General features: G+C 51.2%; 1 protein-coding gene across 2 annotated transcripts in view; it reads right to left on the reverse strand.

Moving 5' to 3' along the window:
- Positions 1 to 7,916: 7,916 nt before the first annotated feature.
- LRRC20 (leucine rich repeat containing 20) overlaps positions 7,917 to 19,262 on the reverse strand; it is an 81,570-nt gene continuing 70,224 nt past the window's right edge. For both annotated transcript variants that reach the window (XM_001925274.6, XM_005657404.4), the window contains exon 5: positions 7,917 to 10,620. In XM_001925274.6, the coding sequence (XP_001925309.2) occupies positions 10,466 to 10,620 (155 nt within the window). In that variant the 3' untranslated portion in view covers positions 7,917 to 10,465. The remainder of the gene's footprint in view (positions 10,621 to 19,262) is intronic.

Here is a 19,262-nt window from a genome sequence, read left to right on the forward strand (position 1 = left end):
ACCCATCAGGCTTCCTCCTAGTCTCCCTTCTCCCTCTAGCCGCTCCTCTGCCCAGTGTGGCGGACAGAGACTCAGAACTGGAAGGGCCTTAGAGGCTGCTGAGTGTAACCCTGACCTGGGCAGGTGTCCTGATCCTAATGCTCAGCAGTGGGTACTTCTGACTTCAGATCATTCTCTTCTCTGCAGGACAGCCCTTCAGAGAGCTGGGGGGGTCGGGTGGGGGGGGGTGCCCTCTCAAATCTGCCCATCTATAGGCAAAACACTGGGCTCTTTGGGCCATATGCTTCCTGTGATATGCTTCAGTTTCACCTCTAAAATGGGGATAATCCTACCCCCTAGAGTTTGTGAAGATGAAAGGAGTTCCTCTAAGTAAAGCTCTTGGCACGGTGCTTGGCACACAGTAAGAGCTCGATAAAAGTTATCATGTCATTACTCCTGAGTCCACCTTCCTGTGGAATTGCTCACAGTTCCTGAAGTTTTCCTGATAGTCAGGACCCAGAACTGTGACAAGTCACATCAAGCCCCCTTGACCAACACAGAGTTCAGGACACAGCTGTAAAATCTGCATAGTCCAGCAGTGCCTTTCATTGCATGTGTGACTTTGGAAAGGCTAGCCTCTTTGGGCCTCAGTTTCCCTTCATCCACAAAATAGTGATAATATTACTACCATATAGTAAAGCACAACAGTTCCTTGTGCGTAGCAGGTGCTCAGTAAATATGAGCTATATTTATGTGGGCACTAGACTATGAATAGTTCAGTCTCATCTCTTTTTGTTGTTCCTTTTCCCTCTCCCCCTTTCTTCTTTCTTTAGCAGCCACCTTTTAATCATTCTTGTGCATTTGCCTTAAGCTTGTAGTCAATGCCCCCCACCTGACATCTTTTTTATTTGAACGGTTCTGGACCACAGAGCCTCTTTTCCTTCCTTCTCCCTCCTCATTTTTTTTTTTTGGCTTTTCTAGGGCCACTCCTGTGGCATATGGAGGTTCCCAGGCTAGGGGTCTACTCAGAGCTGTAGCCACAGGCCTTTGCCAGAGCCACAGCAACGTGGGATCCAAGCCACGTCTGTGACCTACACCACAGCTCACGGCAACACTGGATCCTTAACCCACTGAGCAAGGCCAGGGATCGAGCCAGCAACCTCATGGTTCCTAGTCAGATTCATTAACCACTGCGCCACGATGGGAACTCCCTCCCTTCTCTTCTACAGACTTCTTTCTTTCACCATTGGAACTCTGTGCCATGCCCAAGTATGTGTGGCCCTATGCAAAACAAACTCAGCGGTCCAGACTCTGAGGGTCAGGCAGGGTAATGCCGTGGAGAGAAGGAATTGGGTGTGATTTCTGTCTCCACCATTTATTATCTGGTAGCTTCAGGTGAGTCGCTTAAGCCTTTTAACCTCACTTTCACCATCTGTAAAATGGAACTTCTCATCTTCTCAAGACTGTTGTGAGGATGAAAAGTCAAGCGCCACCAACACAGTGTCCTTTCTTATTCCCAAAGTTATGGGTGGAAGCTAAACGGGGAGATTGGGTAAAGGTCTTCCATGCAGATGTAAAAAGTGTCTCCTCTCACCTCCCTACGTACTCCAAAGGGGCTCCCAGGAAACCTGGCTGCCACTGCTCTGTTTCGGATCACGTTCAGATCAGGTTCATCTGACCTTCTGTCTAGGGTCTTTCCCAGCCCTGGACCCTCCATCAAGCAAAGCACCTTTGTTCCTATTTTACAGGTGAAGCCACTATACCTTACCTAATATTATACAGCTGGGCAGTGGGCGATAGAAGGAGAACGTTCCTCCAGACTCCGAGAGCATTGGCTCTGCTCCCCACCTGCATCCCAGCCCACCCCCAAGATGCTCAGTCCTCTGGAAGCATCTGAGAAACTGGGGGTGAAGTCATCCAGGGCACAGAAGCAAACCCTGTTCATTTGGAGGAGCCCCAGCACTTCCTTGCCCTGCAGGGCTTCCCTCTCTGTCCATTCTGGCCAAGCCCTGGGCCCTGCCCCTCCCTCATCCTTGGGAAGCTGCTCCCCATCCCCCTCCACCCTCAGCTGCTGTGGCAGGGCTCCTGTGCCATCCTAGGAATCTTTTCACAGGAAGCCCCACTTTCCTTGAAACCGATTTCCACCTGAAAACTGGGTGCCAGTTGGGGCAGAGGGCAGTGGGATGGAGAAGGTCCTTGAAGGGAGAAGAGCCTCCTGTGCCGACTGGAATCCCTGTGGACACCTGCTTGGAGAATGGTCTGAAGGGAGGGGAGCGGCGGTAGAGAGTGATCTTAAATCAAGCTTTGAGGGTGGGGGTGGGCACTGAGGGAGGTCAAAGGGACAACAGCATGACTGAAGGATGGCCTTTCCCCTTAGAGAAAGCAATACAGTCCCCGCCACCCAAGGGAGGGATGCTTTAATGGGCTGCGGTGAATTTGGAGGAACTGAGGCATAGCCGAGAAACCTGGCTGAGGTCCAGGCTGGCAGGGTGCCACGTCTTAGGCTGTGATGCTGTGTCTGGGAGTCAGGAGCCTCCACTTCTAGGGCAACTTCTTTTTTTTTTTTTTTTTTTTTTTTGTCTTTTTGCTATTTCTTGGGCCGCTCCCGCGGCATATGGAGGTTCCCAGGCTAGGGGTCCAATCGGAGCCGCAGCCACTGGCCTACGCCAGAGCCACAGCAACGAGGGATCCAAGCTGCGTCTGCAACCTACACCACAGCTCATGGCAACGCCGGATTGTTAACCCACTGAGCAAGGGCAGGGACTGAACCCGCAACCTCATGGTTCCTAGTCGGATTCGTTAACCACTGCGCCACGACGGGAACTCCTCTAGGGCAACTTCTGCTTCCTGCGTAACCTTGAATGAGTTGGGCATCAACCTCTCTGGGCATCAATGTGAAAAGGGAGGTGGGATTAGAAGCAAGTCATTTGGTGATCACTAACCTGGTCTCGTATTTGCATTTTGAGCTGCCAGTGGACACAAACCTGGAAGTTTCCCCTCTTCCCAAATCAGCTGTCTTCCGTCCCCTGCTGGCTGCTCCTCCTGCTGTGTTGTCCTCCTAGGAAAAAACCCCCATCTGCACAGTCTGAGCATAAACCAAGTGGCAGGTGAGGAGCCTACAAGGGCCAGGCAGGTGAAGCCAATGCACAGATGAGTGTGGCAAGGTATGGCCACTTGGGTACTTCTGCCTGGCTTCTGCCACCAGCTCCAGGAGATCACTGCCGTCAGAATGCAGGCTTGGGGTGGTCAGCTTTTCTGATTTTTCAGAAGCCAAAAACCCAGATCTTTTTGATGAAAAGGTGAGTGGGCAACTCACTCAAAATTAAACATTGTGCAGGCTAAACAAAATACATCTATGAGCTGAATTCAGCTCAGAGCCCTTCTGCAACTTCTTAAATCTCTACAGGCCTGTGGTTCTCAACCTTGGCTCCACGTGAGAATCAGACAAGGAACTTTAAAAAAAAAAAATCACCAGTGCTGGGACCCTAGTGCAGACCAACTGAATTAGAGTTTCTGGCAACTAGGGCCTAGGCATCAGAACTTATTCAAAACTTTCCAGTGGAGACCCACTGCTAGCCCTCCTTGGCTTTTCCCCTTCCACCAGGGTCCTGGCCTCACAGAGCTCACCAGCAACTATGAGGAGATTGAATGAATGAATGATCTGAATGCTCCCCATGCCTATGGTCCACCTCCCATACTATCCCTAATGGTCTTTTCAAATAATAAATCTAATTTCAACCCTCTTTATTTTTTTTGCTTTTTTTTAGGATCACACCTGCGGCATATGGAGATTCCCGGGCTAGGGGTTGAAGCAGAGCTATAGCCACTGGCCTATGCCACAGCCACAGCAATTCAGGATCCAAGCCGCATCTGTGACCTACACCACAGCTCACAGCAACACCAGATCCTTAACCCACTGAGAGAGGCCAGGGATTGAACCCAAAAGCTCATGTTTGCTAGTCGGATTCATTTCCACTGCGCCACAACGGGAACTCCCTAACTGTGACCCTCTGCTTACACTCCCCCGAGGCTTCCAGGTACCACCTAGATAAAACCTAAACTCCTCCATGTGCCATACAAGTCCCTTATGACCTATAGCCTCGAATCCTGCTGTGTCTCCTTTAATCATCCCCTCTTTCCTCACCTAGCATCTGAGATTCCTTTTTAAGTGCTCCATGCCCTTTTCTGTGCTCTCCCCACTGCCTGGCTATCTCTTGCTGTCCCAATTCTTTTTTTTTTTTTCTGTCTTTTTTTTTTTTGCTGTTTCTTGGGCCACTCCCCCGGCATATGGAGGTTCCCAGGCTAGGGGTCTAATCGGAGCTGTAGCCGCCGGCCTACGCCACAGCCACAGTGACGCGGGATCCGAGCCACGTCTGCAACCTACACCACAGCTCACAGCAAAGCCAGATCGTTAACCCACTGAGCAAGGGCAGGGACTGAACCTGCAACCTCATGGTTCCTAGTCGGATTTGTTAACCACTGTGCCATGACGGGAACTCCCGCTATCCCAATTCTCATCCCACCTCATCTGCCCATCAGCCTGTCTCTTGTCCCATCCTCTCTGCTCCCACATCTCTAGGCCAGTCTTTAGACCCATATTTCCCTGTTAGTACCACCCAGGGAGATTTTAAGCCCCACCCGCCATACTTCGGCCATGCCTGATACCGATTAAATCACCAGCTTGGTAGTTTTTAAAGATCCCCAGATGATTCTCATGTGCAGCAAAGTTTGAGAACTGCTGTCTTGACACTAAGGTACCATTTCTCTTCTCACACCTGTTTCCCTAACTAGCCTATAACCACTCCCTCCTGCCCCCTGCCACCCAAAGCGCAGGGACCTCACTGACTGCAGCATGCCCCGTTCTACATCCTGCTGTGTGGATGGAAAGCATGAGGCCTTGACTTCTCTCAGGCACTCTCTCTCCTCTGATCAGAGTTGAGATGTGTTCTAGGATGTGTGAGGGAGTTGGTAGGTGTCCAGGAGGAGGGTTGGCATGAAGCCACGGAGCGCCCTGTGGAATACCTCCCAGGTGGTGGGAAAGTCAAGCATCTCCAGTGGGAGACTGGGTCGGTCTCTCTCTTCCTGGCTGGAAGTGCATTCAGACCTTTGGGGAGAGGAAGTCCACTGGTGTTGCCACCTATTTGAAAAGGCTCAGATTCCACAGGGAAGGGAAAGGGGGTCTCAGCCTGGTATCTGAGAAGCAGCTTCCCCATGGCTCCTGGGATGTAGGCTGCTGGCACACTACCAGCATTTTCAGCATCTGTTTTATGGCAGCGGAGGGACTGTCCTTGTGAAGAGTGAGGGCAGGGCAGCTACAGAGAGGCTGAGGTCTGGGCCAGAGTGGGGTCCCTTCCTGGGAGCCAGAAGGTGCCCCCCCACCCATTAGCCAGCTCAGAGGAGCACTTCCTTCAGACTGCTTTAAAATGCTCCTTAGTGAGCTCTCCCGAAGGAAGAGTTATCTGCATTTATAAATGACAAGTCAGACTTCTAATGGCTGACACATTCCCACAGCTCCGCCAGGGCCAATCAGCCAAAGAAGAAAGACCGGGAGAGCTAAGAAGACCAGCTCAGGACGCAGAAAGGGCCCCAGAAAGAACCCAGAGCTGGAGCCAGGAAGCCTGGACATTCTTCTGGGCCCTGCATATCACTTGCCCCCCTGGAACACCCTCCGGAGCTCAGTGTTCCCGTCTATAAAATGGGAGCAGTTTAGGAGTAACTGCCGTGTCCCTGGAGTGCTAGGTGGTCTTTCCTGGCCTATGGCATCTCTCCCAGGGCTCTGGCCAGGCATCCTGGGGCAGCTGCCAATGCTCCCCCTTCCAGGAACTGCTCCCCACCCCAGGCACATTTCACATAAAGAAAGGGCAGCTCCAAAGTAAGACCCTAGGGTCCAGCATTGTATTTTGGGGAGACAGAACCAAAACCCTCTATGTGTGGTGATGGATGTTAACTAGATTTATTGAGATGGTCATTTTGCAGTATAAACCCACATCAAATCATTATATTTACACCTGAAGCTAATATATGTCAGCTGTATTCTCAAACAAACCAAACAACCCTCTAGCCCCACAGTTTATTGTTACCATTAATATGCTTTGTATTCCACCATCTTCAACATAACAGTTCTATTCCAGGAATCTCTTGTCCAGGAAGTAAACACCATAAATTATCATTCATTCTAGGAGACTCCTAAAAGAACCATTTAAAGGAACATCAAATTGCCCAACTCTTCAGTAAATTGCATCAAAAGAGAGCTAACACCTAAGACTCTCTGAACCCCTTGCCTCAAAGTGTCTTTTTTTTTTTTTTTTGTCTTTTTAGGGCTGCACCTGCAGCATATGGAGGTTCCCAGGCTAGGGGTAGCTGCTGGCCTACACCACAGCCACAGCCACGCAGGATCTGAGCTGCATCTGTGACTTACACCATAGCTCACGGCAACGCCGGATCCTTAACCCACTGAGCGAGGCCAGGGATCGAACCTGTGTCTTCATGGATGTTGGATTTGTTTCCACTGAGTCATGATGGGAATTCCAAAACAACGTCTCCTTGTTTTGTCTCCTGATCCTAAACTCCTTACGCATCCTAATCAAGGTTTTCTCCCCCACACTGAAGGCCCCACCTGAAGCCAGACTCTGAAACCTCACTGCTGACTTTGCCCCTGCCCCCAGTGCAGGTAGAAGGAGTTGGAGAGATGTCCCTTACCTTGAGAAGAGTTGGCTCAGCTTTATCTGACAAACAGGTTGATCTGGGATGTCTTTGGTGAGCCAGCATTCAGCAAAAAGAGACGGAGTCAGGTGGGAGTCCTCCGTTTGACGTTTGGGTAGGGGGTGGGCAGCAGCCTGACTTTTCAGGCTAGCCCCCAGGAGGCAGTTATAGCAGAGCCCCCAGAATCAGAGAGATAATGACTATGCGAGTTCTGGAAAGGCCCTTAGGGATGTCCCTTATAGACAGCAAAGGGGGTCCAGAAAGGGCAAAGAGGTTTGTCCAATTCACAGAGCTAGCCGTGGTTGTTAGATGGATTGAGTTAATATCTCTAATGTGCTTAGACTCTGCCTGGTATGCACTAAGCTCTATACAGGATTGTTAAATAAAAATGATGGAGAGTCTGGCCTAAAATTCAAGGCAAACTCTTGTTGACCTCCCAGTCTTGTTTTTTCTCTTGTCTTTTTTAGCACCCGTGGCATATGGAAGTTCTCAGCAAGGGGTTGAAAATTGGAGCTGCAGCTGCCAGCCTACACCACAGCCACAGCCACAGCCACGGCAGGATCTGAGATACGTCTGCGACCTACACCACAGCTCAAGGCAGTGCCAGATCCACAACCCACTAAGGGAGGCCAGGGATCGAAGCCACATCCTTATGGATACTAGTTGGGTTGGTTACATCTCAGCCACAACGGGAACTCTGACTCCCAGCTTTAGAAAACCAAAACTGACTTAAACCTTCAACCCAGGAGCCATATCTAACCTGCATCCAAACACCTGGAGGGCTTGTTAAAAGGCGCTGGGCCCCCACCCTCAGAAGCGTCCGATTCTGCAGATGGGGGTGGAGGGTGAGATTTGCATATCTAACCAGCTCCCTGGCTGCTGCTATTGGTCCAGAGACCACCTCCAAGAGAATCTTGGTCAATGAGAAATGAATTGCTAAGGGTGTAATTTCCTGTATCAGTCAGGGAGAAATGGGGGACCGCGGGCCCCTTCATCCTTCCTCACAGATTCCAGGTCTCCCCCAGGCTGATGTTTAGTGCTCTGTGGCAACACAGCTTTAGCAGGCATCAGTTCTGCATGGCTGTGCCTGTGTCCACTTTGACTACTCCAAGTAACACCCCAGCTAGCTGCTTTATCTCACTCTTTCAACAAGAGGGGCGGCCCCTGCTCTCCACTGGGGGATGGGATCGACATTGGGGCCGCACAAGATGTGGGCATGAATCAAACTCCAAGGATGCAGATGAAACCAACGTGTTCTTTATTGCAGACTGAAGCTAAGGGCTCACTTACACAGTGGGCTTTGATTGGGAGTTTTTCTGACTGCCCAAGCTTTCCCAGCAGGCAAAGGCAAACTCTCCAAGCAGAGCAGGAAGCAGCTTCCAGAAGCGACCCCTTCAGAGGGCCTGTGGTGAGGACCCGGGGAAGCAGCTGCTTGGCATGCAGAGGTTACCCAGAAAGGCAGGGTTCCAGAAGGCAAATCCAGCCCTCACCTCCTGGTGGCTGTCCCTTCACCGGGAGTGCCACGCAGACTCTGAAAAGATCTAAGAGGTCCAGGGTCTCTGGGGACTGGTTTTAGGAGGGGGAGATGAGCACAGACTCGGACCCCTGACGGTGCAGGGAGGAGCTGAGACCCTTCACCCTCCACTCCAAGGGCACCCCCCAGGGTCACCCTAGGCCCCTGCTTCTCACACAGTAAAGTGCTTGTAGGAATCACCTGGAATCTTTTGAAATGCAGGCTCTGATTCTGCAGATCTGGGGTGGGCCTGGGATTCTGCATTTCTAATGAGCTCCCATGGATCACACTTGAGTCGCAGGGCTCTGGCCATACAATGACTTTGTGCAGATCAGAAAAGTGCCCCACCCCCCACTTTTTGACAAAGAGAAAACCCACTTCAGGACCCAGGCTGGGTGGGGCCAGGCCAGCCTGCACTGGCCTGCAGGCCCACTTGTCCCCAGCATCCATGGCTCATCTCAGAAGCCCTAGAAAATCCCGTTTCAACCTCCCACCCTGAAAACCTTTGTTCCCAGAGCTTCACCAGCCAGGCCTTGGGAGATGAGCAGAGTGAACACCGAGTACTCAGCAATGAGCCGACAGTGGCCCAACCTGTCAGCTTCTTGCTAAGAGACAGAAGGCCTGGGCAGGAGCAGGCCCCAGCTGGGGCCGGGGAATGGGGCTGGAAGCGTTCTGAGAAAGGGTCAGTGCTCTGAGTGGTGGTCTGAGCTCGGAACAGTCTAACCTTAGGAGTAGAAGAGTGGCCACTGGTCCGTGGATGTAGGGCTTGCGTAGCCTGCTTGCTTCCAGTCCTGGGGCCGTGGGTGTCTCCCACAGACCAGGCCAGGTGGGCTTGGGCTGAGTCTGTTTGCTCCACAGATGAGAAGGTGGGAGGTAGATACCAGGGATCAAGGAGTTGGGAGTTTTCCAAACCACAGATGCTGTCAGGAAGCAAGAGCCCCAGGCCACCTCCTGGTAGAGGGACCAGTTGTCCTTGTTTGCCGGGTACTGTCCCGTTGTTAGCACTGAAAGCCCCACGTCCTAGCAAACCCCTCAGTCCAGGTGAACAGATGGTTGGTCATACAATTGCCTGGCCGCACCCTAGACTCCAGGTCAAGGGCCCTGAGATGACTAGGTCATCAGGGCTTTGGGTGGTGGCCTGGGAGCTGGCTGGCCACAAATCCAATGGTCCAAAGTGCCTTCTGCCCCCACAGAGACCAATAACAAGGCAGGCAGACTGCTGCTGGAGGGAAACTGTGTCGATGGTGCCACAGGGGCAAATGGCTTTCTTTCTCTCTGGGCTGCTCCTGCAGCAGAAGCTGATGCCAGGACACCTGGTCCCTCCTGGGGAGGGACGGAGCCTTCAGGACTTCCTACCCCTCCAATTCCCTTCATTCTTTCTTTTTTGGCCACACCTGAGGCATATGAAAGTTCCCAGGCCAGGGGTCAAATCTGAGCTGCAGCCACAGCAATGCCTGATCCTCAACCCACTGTGCCACAGCAGGAACTCCTTTTTGTTTTTTTTTTTTCTTCTTCCTACTAATTTCTTCATCATGAGGAAAGACAGAGCCAACTTGGTTTGCTCCCCACTTGCTGGCCTGATGGTCCTTGGGCTCCTATACAAATGTTTGCAGCCCCATTGCAGCGCTGGGCCACACACTCTCCTCAGCTTTCCCACGACTCCTGGTTCAGGTTCCTGCCAATCCAGAGGCCCACAGGGCTGAGGATGGAGCACTGGGGAGGGCTCATCTGGGTCGGATCATAGGAAGCAATAAATAGATGGAGGTTGTCTTCTGTCCTTCTCAGGACAGCGACTGGCTCTCTGCACTAGAAACAAGGCCTCCAACCCACAAGGGCCCAGAAGATGCTCAGCGATGCTCATCCATGGGCTCAGGAGATATCGGTGATTTGAAGGTAAGTTGGAGGCATGAGTTCCCCCCAAAGCCTCCACGAAGCCCAAAGGAGGCAAACAACAACAACAACAACAACAACAAAACCCACCACTGCCCCTTTCTTCAAATTAATTACAAGGCTCAGAGATGGTGAGGATTTGCCCAGATTCACCCTGAGTCTGGGCTCCAGCCCATTCTTCGCCGCCTGCCTCCGAGCATTCCAGGGCCCACTACTGCTCTATGCTATCTATCCTGGACGCCGCACCCCTCCCGCCACTCTGTTCAGCCCACCCGCCCCCAGCCCCCCAGGCTTGGCCTCCCACAGGCCAGGCCTCCCTGCCCTCAGGGTGCCAGGCCAGGTGGCTTCTGTCCCTTGCTGGGCGGGCATGAGGAGGGAGGCCTAGGGTGGGGGGGCCCGCGCGCCCTCCGGGGACATAAGCATGTCGAACTTGATGAGCGGCGGGGCGATGACGCGCACCTCGGCGTTCAGCGGGTTGAAGCGCAGGTTGATGCTGCGCAAGGCGGGCATGGCGGCCAGCTTCTCCACGGGCACGTCTGTCGGGGGGAGAGAGGGACAGTTAGGGGCTGAGGCACAACAGAGAAGGACTATGATGAATCACCTGCTGCACACGCGCTCAGGGCCCCTTACCTGGCCCCACATACAAGAAAGAATCCTAAAAAATAAACACAAGATTACTGCTTATCTCAGCAATGCCAGTCCTGAGTGGAACTCAAAAATCACAAACAGGAACTCAAATACTTGTGCACAAGTTTTCATGGCAGCACTATTCACAATAGCTGATGTCCATCAAGGATGAATGGGTAAACAAAAAGTGGTCTGGCCAGACCATGGAATATTATTCAGCCATGAAAAGGAAAGAGGCACTGACACAAACTACAACAGTCATCAACCTAGAAAACATTATGACGAATGAAACAAGTCGGACACAACAGGTCACAGTGTATGGTTCTATTTATATGAAGAGAAATGGGTTCAAATCCCAGCTCTGCCATTCTCTAGCTTTGTGCCCTTGGGCAAATTAAACTTTCTGTGACTCGGTTTCTTCAGTGCAGTTGTATGGATCAGAGGAATTAATACAAAGTACTCAGAATAGGGAGTTCCCGTCGTGGCGCAGCAGAAATTAATCCAAACAGGAACCATGAAGTTGTGGGTTCGTTGCTGTGGCTGTGGCGTAGGCCAGCGGCTACAGCTCTTATGAGACCCCTCATGGATTGGGGAGGAGTGAGTGCAGCTGGAGCCTCTGCCTGGACAGGGTCTGCATCCAGGGCAGCCCAGCCCTGGACCTGTATGTTGTAGCATTGGCTTCTGTTTATCAGTTGCCTTCTGTGTGTCCAGCCGCTATTCTGAGTACCTGGGGTTTTTTGTTTTTTGGGTTTTTTTGTTTTTGTTTTTGTCTTTTTAGGGCTGCACCTGCAGCATATGGAGGTTCTCAGGCTAGGGGTCTAATCAGAGCTACAGCTGCCGGCTTAAAGAACATTTATTCCTCAAGGTTCTGGAGACTGGAAGTCTGAGATCAGGGTGCCAACATGGTTGGGTTCTTTTTTCTTTTTTTTTTTTTGAGACCTGGTGACACAGCTTCTGGGCCAATGCTCAGAACTCAGTGACAGCTCTTCCTGTTGTTGTCTTACTGTAATTTGTCCCCACCTCTCCCAGTTCTGCTCCCTGGAGCCCAGAGAACAATGGGCCCCTGTCCCCAAGGTCATTTCTTTCACCTCACCTTTTTCCCACCCTGAACATTTCGGAGCCTCTTCAGCAAATGGGGTTCTAGGCCCATCTCACCACCAATATTTTGATCGCCCCAGAAACTTTCTTCCAGATTGCAAGCCGTATCGCCCCTATTTGAAATGTAGGAAATGGATTTTTTCTTTTTAGGGTACACTTGCAGCATAGTTCCCAGGCCAGGAGTTGAATTGGAGCTACAGCTGCCGCCTGTGCCATAGTCACAGCAACGTGGGATCGATCTGAGCTGCATCTGTGACCTACACAGCAGCCCAAGGCAACACCGAATCCTTAACCCACTGAGCGAGGCCAGAGATCAAAACTACATCCTCATGGATACTAGGTTAGGTTCTTAACCTGCTGAGCCACAGTGGGAACTCTGCAATTGATTCTTTGGACCTAGATTCAGGACTCTGCATTTTACTTACATTTCATTTTCTTGGCTTCCATCAAGCATTCTAGAATGGTGAGATACCCGTAAATCTTGAATCTGTTGTCATGTGGGTGTTACGGCTCTTATCCACAGATTTGATGAGCATGCCTTTTATTTTCCCTCTAAATTATTTAATGTCACCACACCACAGCTTGTGGCAATGCCGATCCTTAACCCACTGAGTGAGGCCAAAGATCAAACCACATACTTATGGACACTATGTTGGGTTCTTTTTTTTTTTTTTTTTTTTTTTTTTTTTTGTCTTTTTGTCTTTTTAGGGCTGCACTCGAGGCATATGGAGGTTCCCAGGCTAGGGGCCTAATTGGAGCTGTAGCTGCCAGTCTACGCCACAGCCACAGCAACGCCAGATCTGAGCTGCGTCTGGGACCTACACCACAGCTCATGACAATGCCGGATCCTTAACCCCCTGATCGAGGCCAGGGATCGAACCCAAAACCTCATGGTTCCTAGTTGGATTCATTTCTGCTGCGCCATGACAGGAACTCTTATGTTGGGTTCTTAACCCACTGAGCCACAGTGAACCCCTTGGGACATTTCCACCCCCCCACCCAGGACATTTTGAGTATGATTTTTTTGTTATCAATATAGACTCCAGTATATCTAGTGGTCTATAATTCATCCTTGTATTTCATTATTTTGGTGCTCAAATTGTCCCTGACTTGGCCATTGGGAACCCCCTGGATCTGCTTGAAGTCTTTGGACATGCCCACACTTCTTAGATACATTCCTTACTGTCTTGTAAGGCTCAGTTCTGCAATCAGCCATCAGGAAGCCCTGGTTCCTTTAGTCGGGAAGGGCATCGGGGCCCAAGACCAATGGTGCTGGGGAATAAACTATGTTCTACCATCTCCCCATGAGGCTCGATGTCTATCTAATCCATCTGCTTTGGACTGTTGCCTAGAAAAACATGCCAGGCCCCCACCACACCTTACCTCTCTACTCTGCTGGAAGTGGACACCAGGAGGCCTCCATCTGTCCTTAAGGGCCAGTGTGAGAATGTCTTTGGATGTATGCCCGGGAGCAAGGTTGACTGACTTCATCTAACCACTCTCTAGAATTCCTGTTGAGCCTACCAGGAGCTCCAGTCACATCCCAGGGCTTTCAAAAGAGGCCAACTGGACCTGCCTGCCCCTACCCAGGTTGATGGACATCAAGCCCCTGATCTTCAGCGAGGGTCTTGCAGCTCTGCTTCCTTCCCAAGCCTTGGAGCTCTGTGGCGGGGGGACAGGGGGGAACGCCAGGCAGTGCCGAGAGAGGGCAAGGAGAGCCCACACTGGGTCTGCTCTGCTCCCTTTGGAAAGCACCCCCACTGCTGCATCCCCTGGAGACAGATACTCTCCTCCCCTCTGGGCTTGACAAATGGGATACAGCCACCTCCTAGCTTTTCTGGGAAGAAGAAGGGAGGAAAGGCCACCAACTCAGGATAGTTCTGCACATGTATTTGTCACTCAAGTTTATAAAGCACTTTGATCTGTGATGCTCCCATAGCCATGGGGGGAGACCCTATGGGTTCTCCTCTGCCCTCTTTACCTAGGCTCAGAAGAGACTGGGGCTTGGCTATGAAGCAGCAGAGCTGGGCCCTGGTTTTGCTGCCTGTGGTTCACAGCGAGCGCCACAATGTCCATGTCCAGCTGGGTGGGGTGAGCATGTGAGGGAGAAAACAACCCAAAGGCCTGAGACCCGATTCAAGTGACTCAGCACCCATGGGAATTCCCAGGAGCTGCTCCTCCCAGATACTGTTCCTTCCAGGGGCTACTCCTCCCAGGGGCTGCTCCTCCCAGAGGCTGTCAACCCAAGATGACCCCAGCAAGGAGGGAGGTTGCAGGGATTTGGGCCTTTGGGATCTGTGTCTTAGATCAAATTTTGTTGCTGTTGGTAGTTTTTTTTCTTTTCCTTCTTTTCTTTTTTTCTTTTTTTCCTTTTTTCTTTTTACAGTTGCACCCGTAGCATATGGACATTCCCAGGCTAGGAATCGAATCAGAGCTGCCACTCCTGGCCTAACACATAGCCACAGCAACGCCAGATCCGAGCCATGTCTGCCACCTACACCACAGCTCCTGGCAACACCGGATCCTTAACCCACTGAGTGAGGCCAGGGATTGAACCTGCAACCGCCTGGACACTATATCGGGCTCTTAACCCTCAGAGCCACAACGGGAACTCTGATGGTAGGTTTTTGTTTAACTAATGTGTGAAGCTCTTTACCTTGAGTTTTTAAATCCTCACAATAGTCCTATGAATTGAGAAGTGTTATCATGCCCATTTTATAGATGAGGAAAACAAAGTGCAGAGAGGTGAGGCAACCCACTCAAGGTCACAAAGCCAGGAAGTACTAGAGCCAGGGTAAGAAGCCAGGCAGTTTGGCTTGAGTCCCTGCTCTCCAGCCTAGTACACCCTTACCCTCGACCCCATCATCTGCGAGACCCCTCTAAGGATGCCTTTAGTATTGGGAGATGGAAAACAGTCTCCCTGAAGAACTCCTGGGACCAGCAGGGGTGTCTGGCTTCCCCTGATGGGGATGCTCATAGCCCTCTGGGCCACCCAGCCAGGATCAGCCCCTTCCACAGCCCAGAGACTCCACCTCCAAGAGAAGCCAGGGGCCCAGGGCAGGAGTCACAGAATCTCTAAGATCCCCGCAGCAGGCATTTCCTTGCTGACCTGCCGTGACAGAAAGGGCTTCCTGGAGAGGTTCTCAGGTTGGTTCCAGAATCTTCCATGCCTTGTTATTCCCCTCTGGGTCACAGACCCAGAACACTTCATGAGAAGTGCATGAGAACACTTCTGAAACTTGTAGCCCAGCACCTTTTTCTGACAAATGCCCCCGATTACTTCATGTGACATTGTCAGAGAGGGGGAGGGGGGTTAAGATGCTGAACAGAGTCTTTAGAATCAAAAAGATGAGACTGACTTTTCCAATGTTCGTGTTGAATTAGGCTGGATCTCTGAACCTCGGCCTTTTCAGCTGTCAAATGAGGTCCCCCGGCCCTGTGAACAGGTAGCAACCCCCACCCCAGGAGTACATGCTCATCACCTTGGGGTGACCTGGCTCTGAGCTCCCTGGGGGCTGGCTCTGTTAGATCAGAGGTCTAGTCCTGGAGGCAGGGGAGACTATTAACCTCCTGAAGGCAGAGTCTTGCCTTTGTCCTTGAATCCCCAGGGCCAAACACCACACCTGGCACATATACAGAAGAGATACCAAAAGATGTTCTGGGCAGCTGGCAGAGAGTTACTAGGGTGGGTGGTGGCTTGGGTCCCAAGTAACTAGACTGGCTATAGGGCAGCAAGCAGGGCTCCCTCTGGCAGGCAGGAGCCTACATGATAGATGAGAGGACAGGAGCAGTAAAGGAGGCGGTAGGGAGGGACCCAGAGTCCAAGGCAAATGTGGAGGCTCAGGAAGGGAAAGAAGCAGAGATAAGGCATTTCCAGAATGCAAGGTTACACTACTCCTGCAAGGGGAGCAAAAGCAAGACCAACTCATACCAGTTCCCATCCATCATCTGTATCCTCTGGAGCTCAAGAGGATGCTAATGTCACATTACACAGCTACTCCTCTCTGTGCCTTACTGGGTGGGGCGGCTGCTGGAGTGGGGGCTGAAGGAAGGGGCTGCCTGTGGCCATCTCTTGACTCTCTTTATGCAAACAGGGCCCCCATTTCCTCTACTAATAAGGGCTGGGAAGAAATGGGCTAATGACTTAGCACATTAACTTTGTTTTTGTTTTTTTTTGTCTTTTTGCCATTTCTTGGGCCGTTCCCACGGCATATGGAGGTTCCCAGGCTAGGGGTCGAATCGGAGCTGTAGCTGCCAGCCTACGCCAGAGCCACAGCAACGCGGGAACCGAGCCGCGTCTGCAACCTACACCACAGCTCACGGCAACGCCAGATCGTTAACCCACTGAGCAAGGGCAGGGATCGAACCCGCAACCTCATGGTTCCTAGTCGGATTCGTTAACCACTGCGCCACGACGGGAACTCCCACATTAACTTTGTAATGGCTACAGTCAACAGCACAGCCAGCAGCTGGGCAGACAGCACAGACAGTATGCCCTGTGTCCCTGATGGCCCAGATAAGAAACTCGTGAGTTCCCATTGTGGCTCAGTAGAAATGAACCTGACCAGTACCCATGAGGTTCGACCCCTGGCTCCGCTCAATGTGTTAAGGCTCCGGCATTGCCGTGAGCTGTGGCATAGGTCGATGATGCAGCTAAGATCTGGCATTGCTGTGGCTGTGGCATAGGCCAGCAGCTGTAGCTCTGATTTGACCCCTAGCCTGGGAACCTCCATATGCCGCAGATGGAGCCCTAGAAAAATAAATTAATTAATTAAAAAAAAAAAAAAAAGAAAGAAAATCCTCTTGCTTTGGGCTCTTAAGAAGTCAGGTGACTTCACAGCATATTATAACCTCCATGTGACACAGGAGGAAATCACGGCCCAGAGAGATTAACACGTTCTTAAAATGGGCCCAACAAAAGAGGCTGCTTCTGGGAACTGATATTTGAGGCCCTGTGTTAGATGGGTCTTCACAGGGACCCATTTTGCAGATAAGGAAACTGAGACTCAGATTCTCTGTGTTGAGAAAGATTCTCTAACTCTCTTCTGACTCCCCTGAACTTTTCAACTTTTGTGCTTCTGTGTTCATCTCTTGTCCAATTTTAGCAAGAATTCTGCTAAGTTGGTTTAGCCAGAATCCTCCATCCCTGATACCTCCTCCATCCCCCGTGATGTCTGATCACTACCTTCAAGCAAGAACACCTGTGAGGTCGGTGTAGCCAGAATCCCCTCTCAGCCCTGATGATTCCTCTCTTCAATTTTCCATCCACTGCCCCCCTGCCCCCCAGCGCTTCTTGGCTATAACCTCCCACTTGTCCATGCTGTATTTGGAATTGAGCCCTGTTCTACACTGAGGTCTCTTTTCTCCTATTGCAATAGTCCTGGATAAAATCTGTTTTTTTTCTGCTTTAAGTACTGTTCAGCTCTGGTTTTTCTTTGACAGGGCTCAGGATCCAATAGTTATCAATAATGATCCAATTATTATTTGACAGAGCCAATAAGTGGTGAAGGCAGGCCAGTTCCTGGTCCCAAAGCCCATGTGCTTCACTCCACAACACAGAGGGCCAAGACCAAGGCCAGAGCTGGTCACCCTCCACTGACCTCTCACTAAGAGCTGGACCAGAAACTGAGAGCTTCATAACATCAGCTGACAATACAGCCCCACTTCACAGATGGAGGCTAAGGCTCAGAGCTGCTAAGTGACCCCATCTTCCCACCTGCCACTGGAGACCACTGGTTCTGCCTCAGTTTCTCTAGAGAGGGCTGAACCAGGAGTCACTAAGGATTTCTCCCTCTTTGGACTCCATGACTCCTCCATCCCTCAGCCAGGAAGGCCTGTGGGCTACAGAGTGGCCGGTGTTCACGTGATGCCCTTGCTGAGGTTTGCTTTGAGCGGCACAATGACCAGTTACAGCCCAGCCTTGGAGCAAATGCCCCTGACTCCAGACCTAGAGAGAACAGTGCTGCCTGATTTCTCAGCCTGTCATCTCCAAGTACCACCCACTGAGCTGGCCTCTTCTGGGTCTCTGGTGTTCTCCAAACTGCTCTGCTGAAGGACAGTGATAGTGGGGATTAAGTGTACCTCTTGCCCCTGATTTAACTGCTAAAGTCGTTTGAGTAGCATACAGTAAGGAGCCATGGGGCCACTAGACTGTGTCCAAGCTGGCAGAGTTAACAAACCGGAGCAGCCGAGCTAGCAAGAAACAAGCCCAAGAGCCAACTGGCAGTTTCTGCATAGAGCTTAAAGAAGAACATTTATGCTCAGAGCATCCTGACAAGAGAGGAGGATGTGAAATGACCTGCATTTGTGGATCAGGAGACTGAGGCTTGGAGAGGCTACAGAAGCCTCCCAGGGCCACATGGCTCTTCGCTATCACAGAAGCCAAGTCCCTGGACCTTGGTACACCTGGAGAGGAAGAGGAGCCCCTGCTCTGCCCTCTCCTGTGGGCCATGCCCTCATCCCCATTCACCAATGTCCTGCTGATCCTTATATTCCAGCTCAAAAGCCTCCTCCTCTGTCATTCTCTCTGGTCTCCGTGCAAACTCCCATAACACTTGAAAAGAGACTATCACACGTTACACTCGGGGACTACGTTTGTTCACCCTGTAAGTGCAGTACCTGGCACAGTGCCCATGGGGTTCAAGAGCTATTTGTTGGATGAATGAAAGAACAAATGAATCAATGTTTTACCTCCTAAACTAGATCCTAAGTTCCTTTGGGCTCAGGACCGCCCTGGGCTGGGCACACAGTGGACACATCATCAGCACCACCTGACGAAACAACTCTGACCTCAGTACATTCAAGAGTCGGGGCCCTTCCCTGAGCCTGACCCATTCTGGGTTCTTCCGCCAGTTAGGGCGAGGCCTCTGTGGGCCAAGGTTGTGATGGATTACTGGCCCTTTAGCACCAATAATCCAACTTAGAAAATGGGAAAATATGGATGAGCAAAAATAAAATCATCCATGTTCCACCACCTAGAACCAATTACTCTATGAGGTATAGGGCTTTACCAACTTTTTTACATGCGTGTGTGTGTGTGTGTGTGTGTGTGTTTGTGTGTGTGTGTGTATGGGCATACACAACTATGTTTCAAAAATGGCCTCCTAGATAGTAAGCCATGACATACTTTTCTTGATTAACCATTATAAACTTTTTTTTTCTTTTTAGGGCCGCACTTGTGACATATGGAAGTTCCCAGGCTAGGGGTCCCATCGGAGCTACAGCCGCCAGCCTATGCCACAGCCACAGCAACGTGGGATCTGAGCTACGTCTGCGACCTACACCACAGCTCATGGCAATGCCAGAGCCTTAACTCACTGAGCGAGGCCAGAGATCAAACTGGCATCTTCATGGATCCTAGTCAGATTCATTTCTGCTGCGCCACAATGGGAATGCCTATAAACATATTTTCAGGTTACAGGTCGGTGACATTATTATGGCCACCGTGGTCGTC

This window comes from Sus scrofa, chromosome 14 (assembly GCF_054392235.1).
Source record: "Sus scrofa isolate SSC_HxYL_T2T_F1_AM1 chromosome 14, Sscrofa_HxYL_maternal_Yorkshire_Landrace_v2.0, whole genome shotgun sequence".
Classification (NCBI taxonomy): Eukaryota; Metazoa; Chordata; class Mammalia; order Artiodactyla; family Suidae; genus Sus; species Sus scrofa.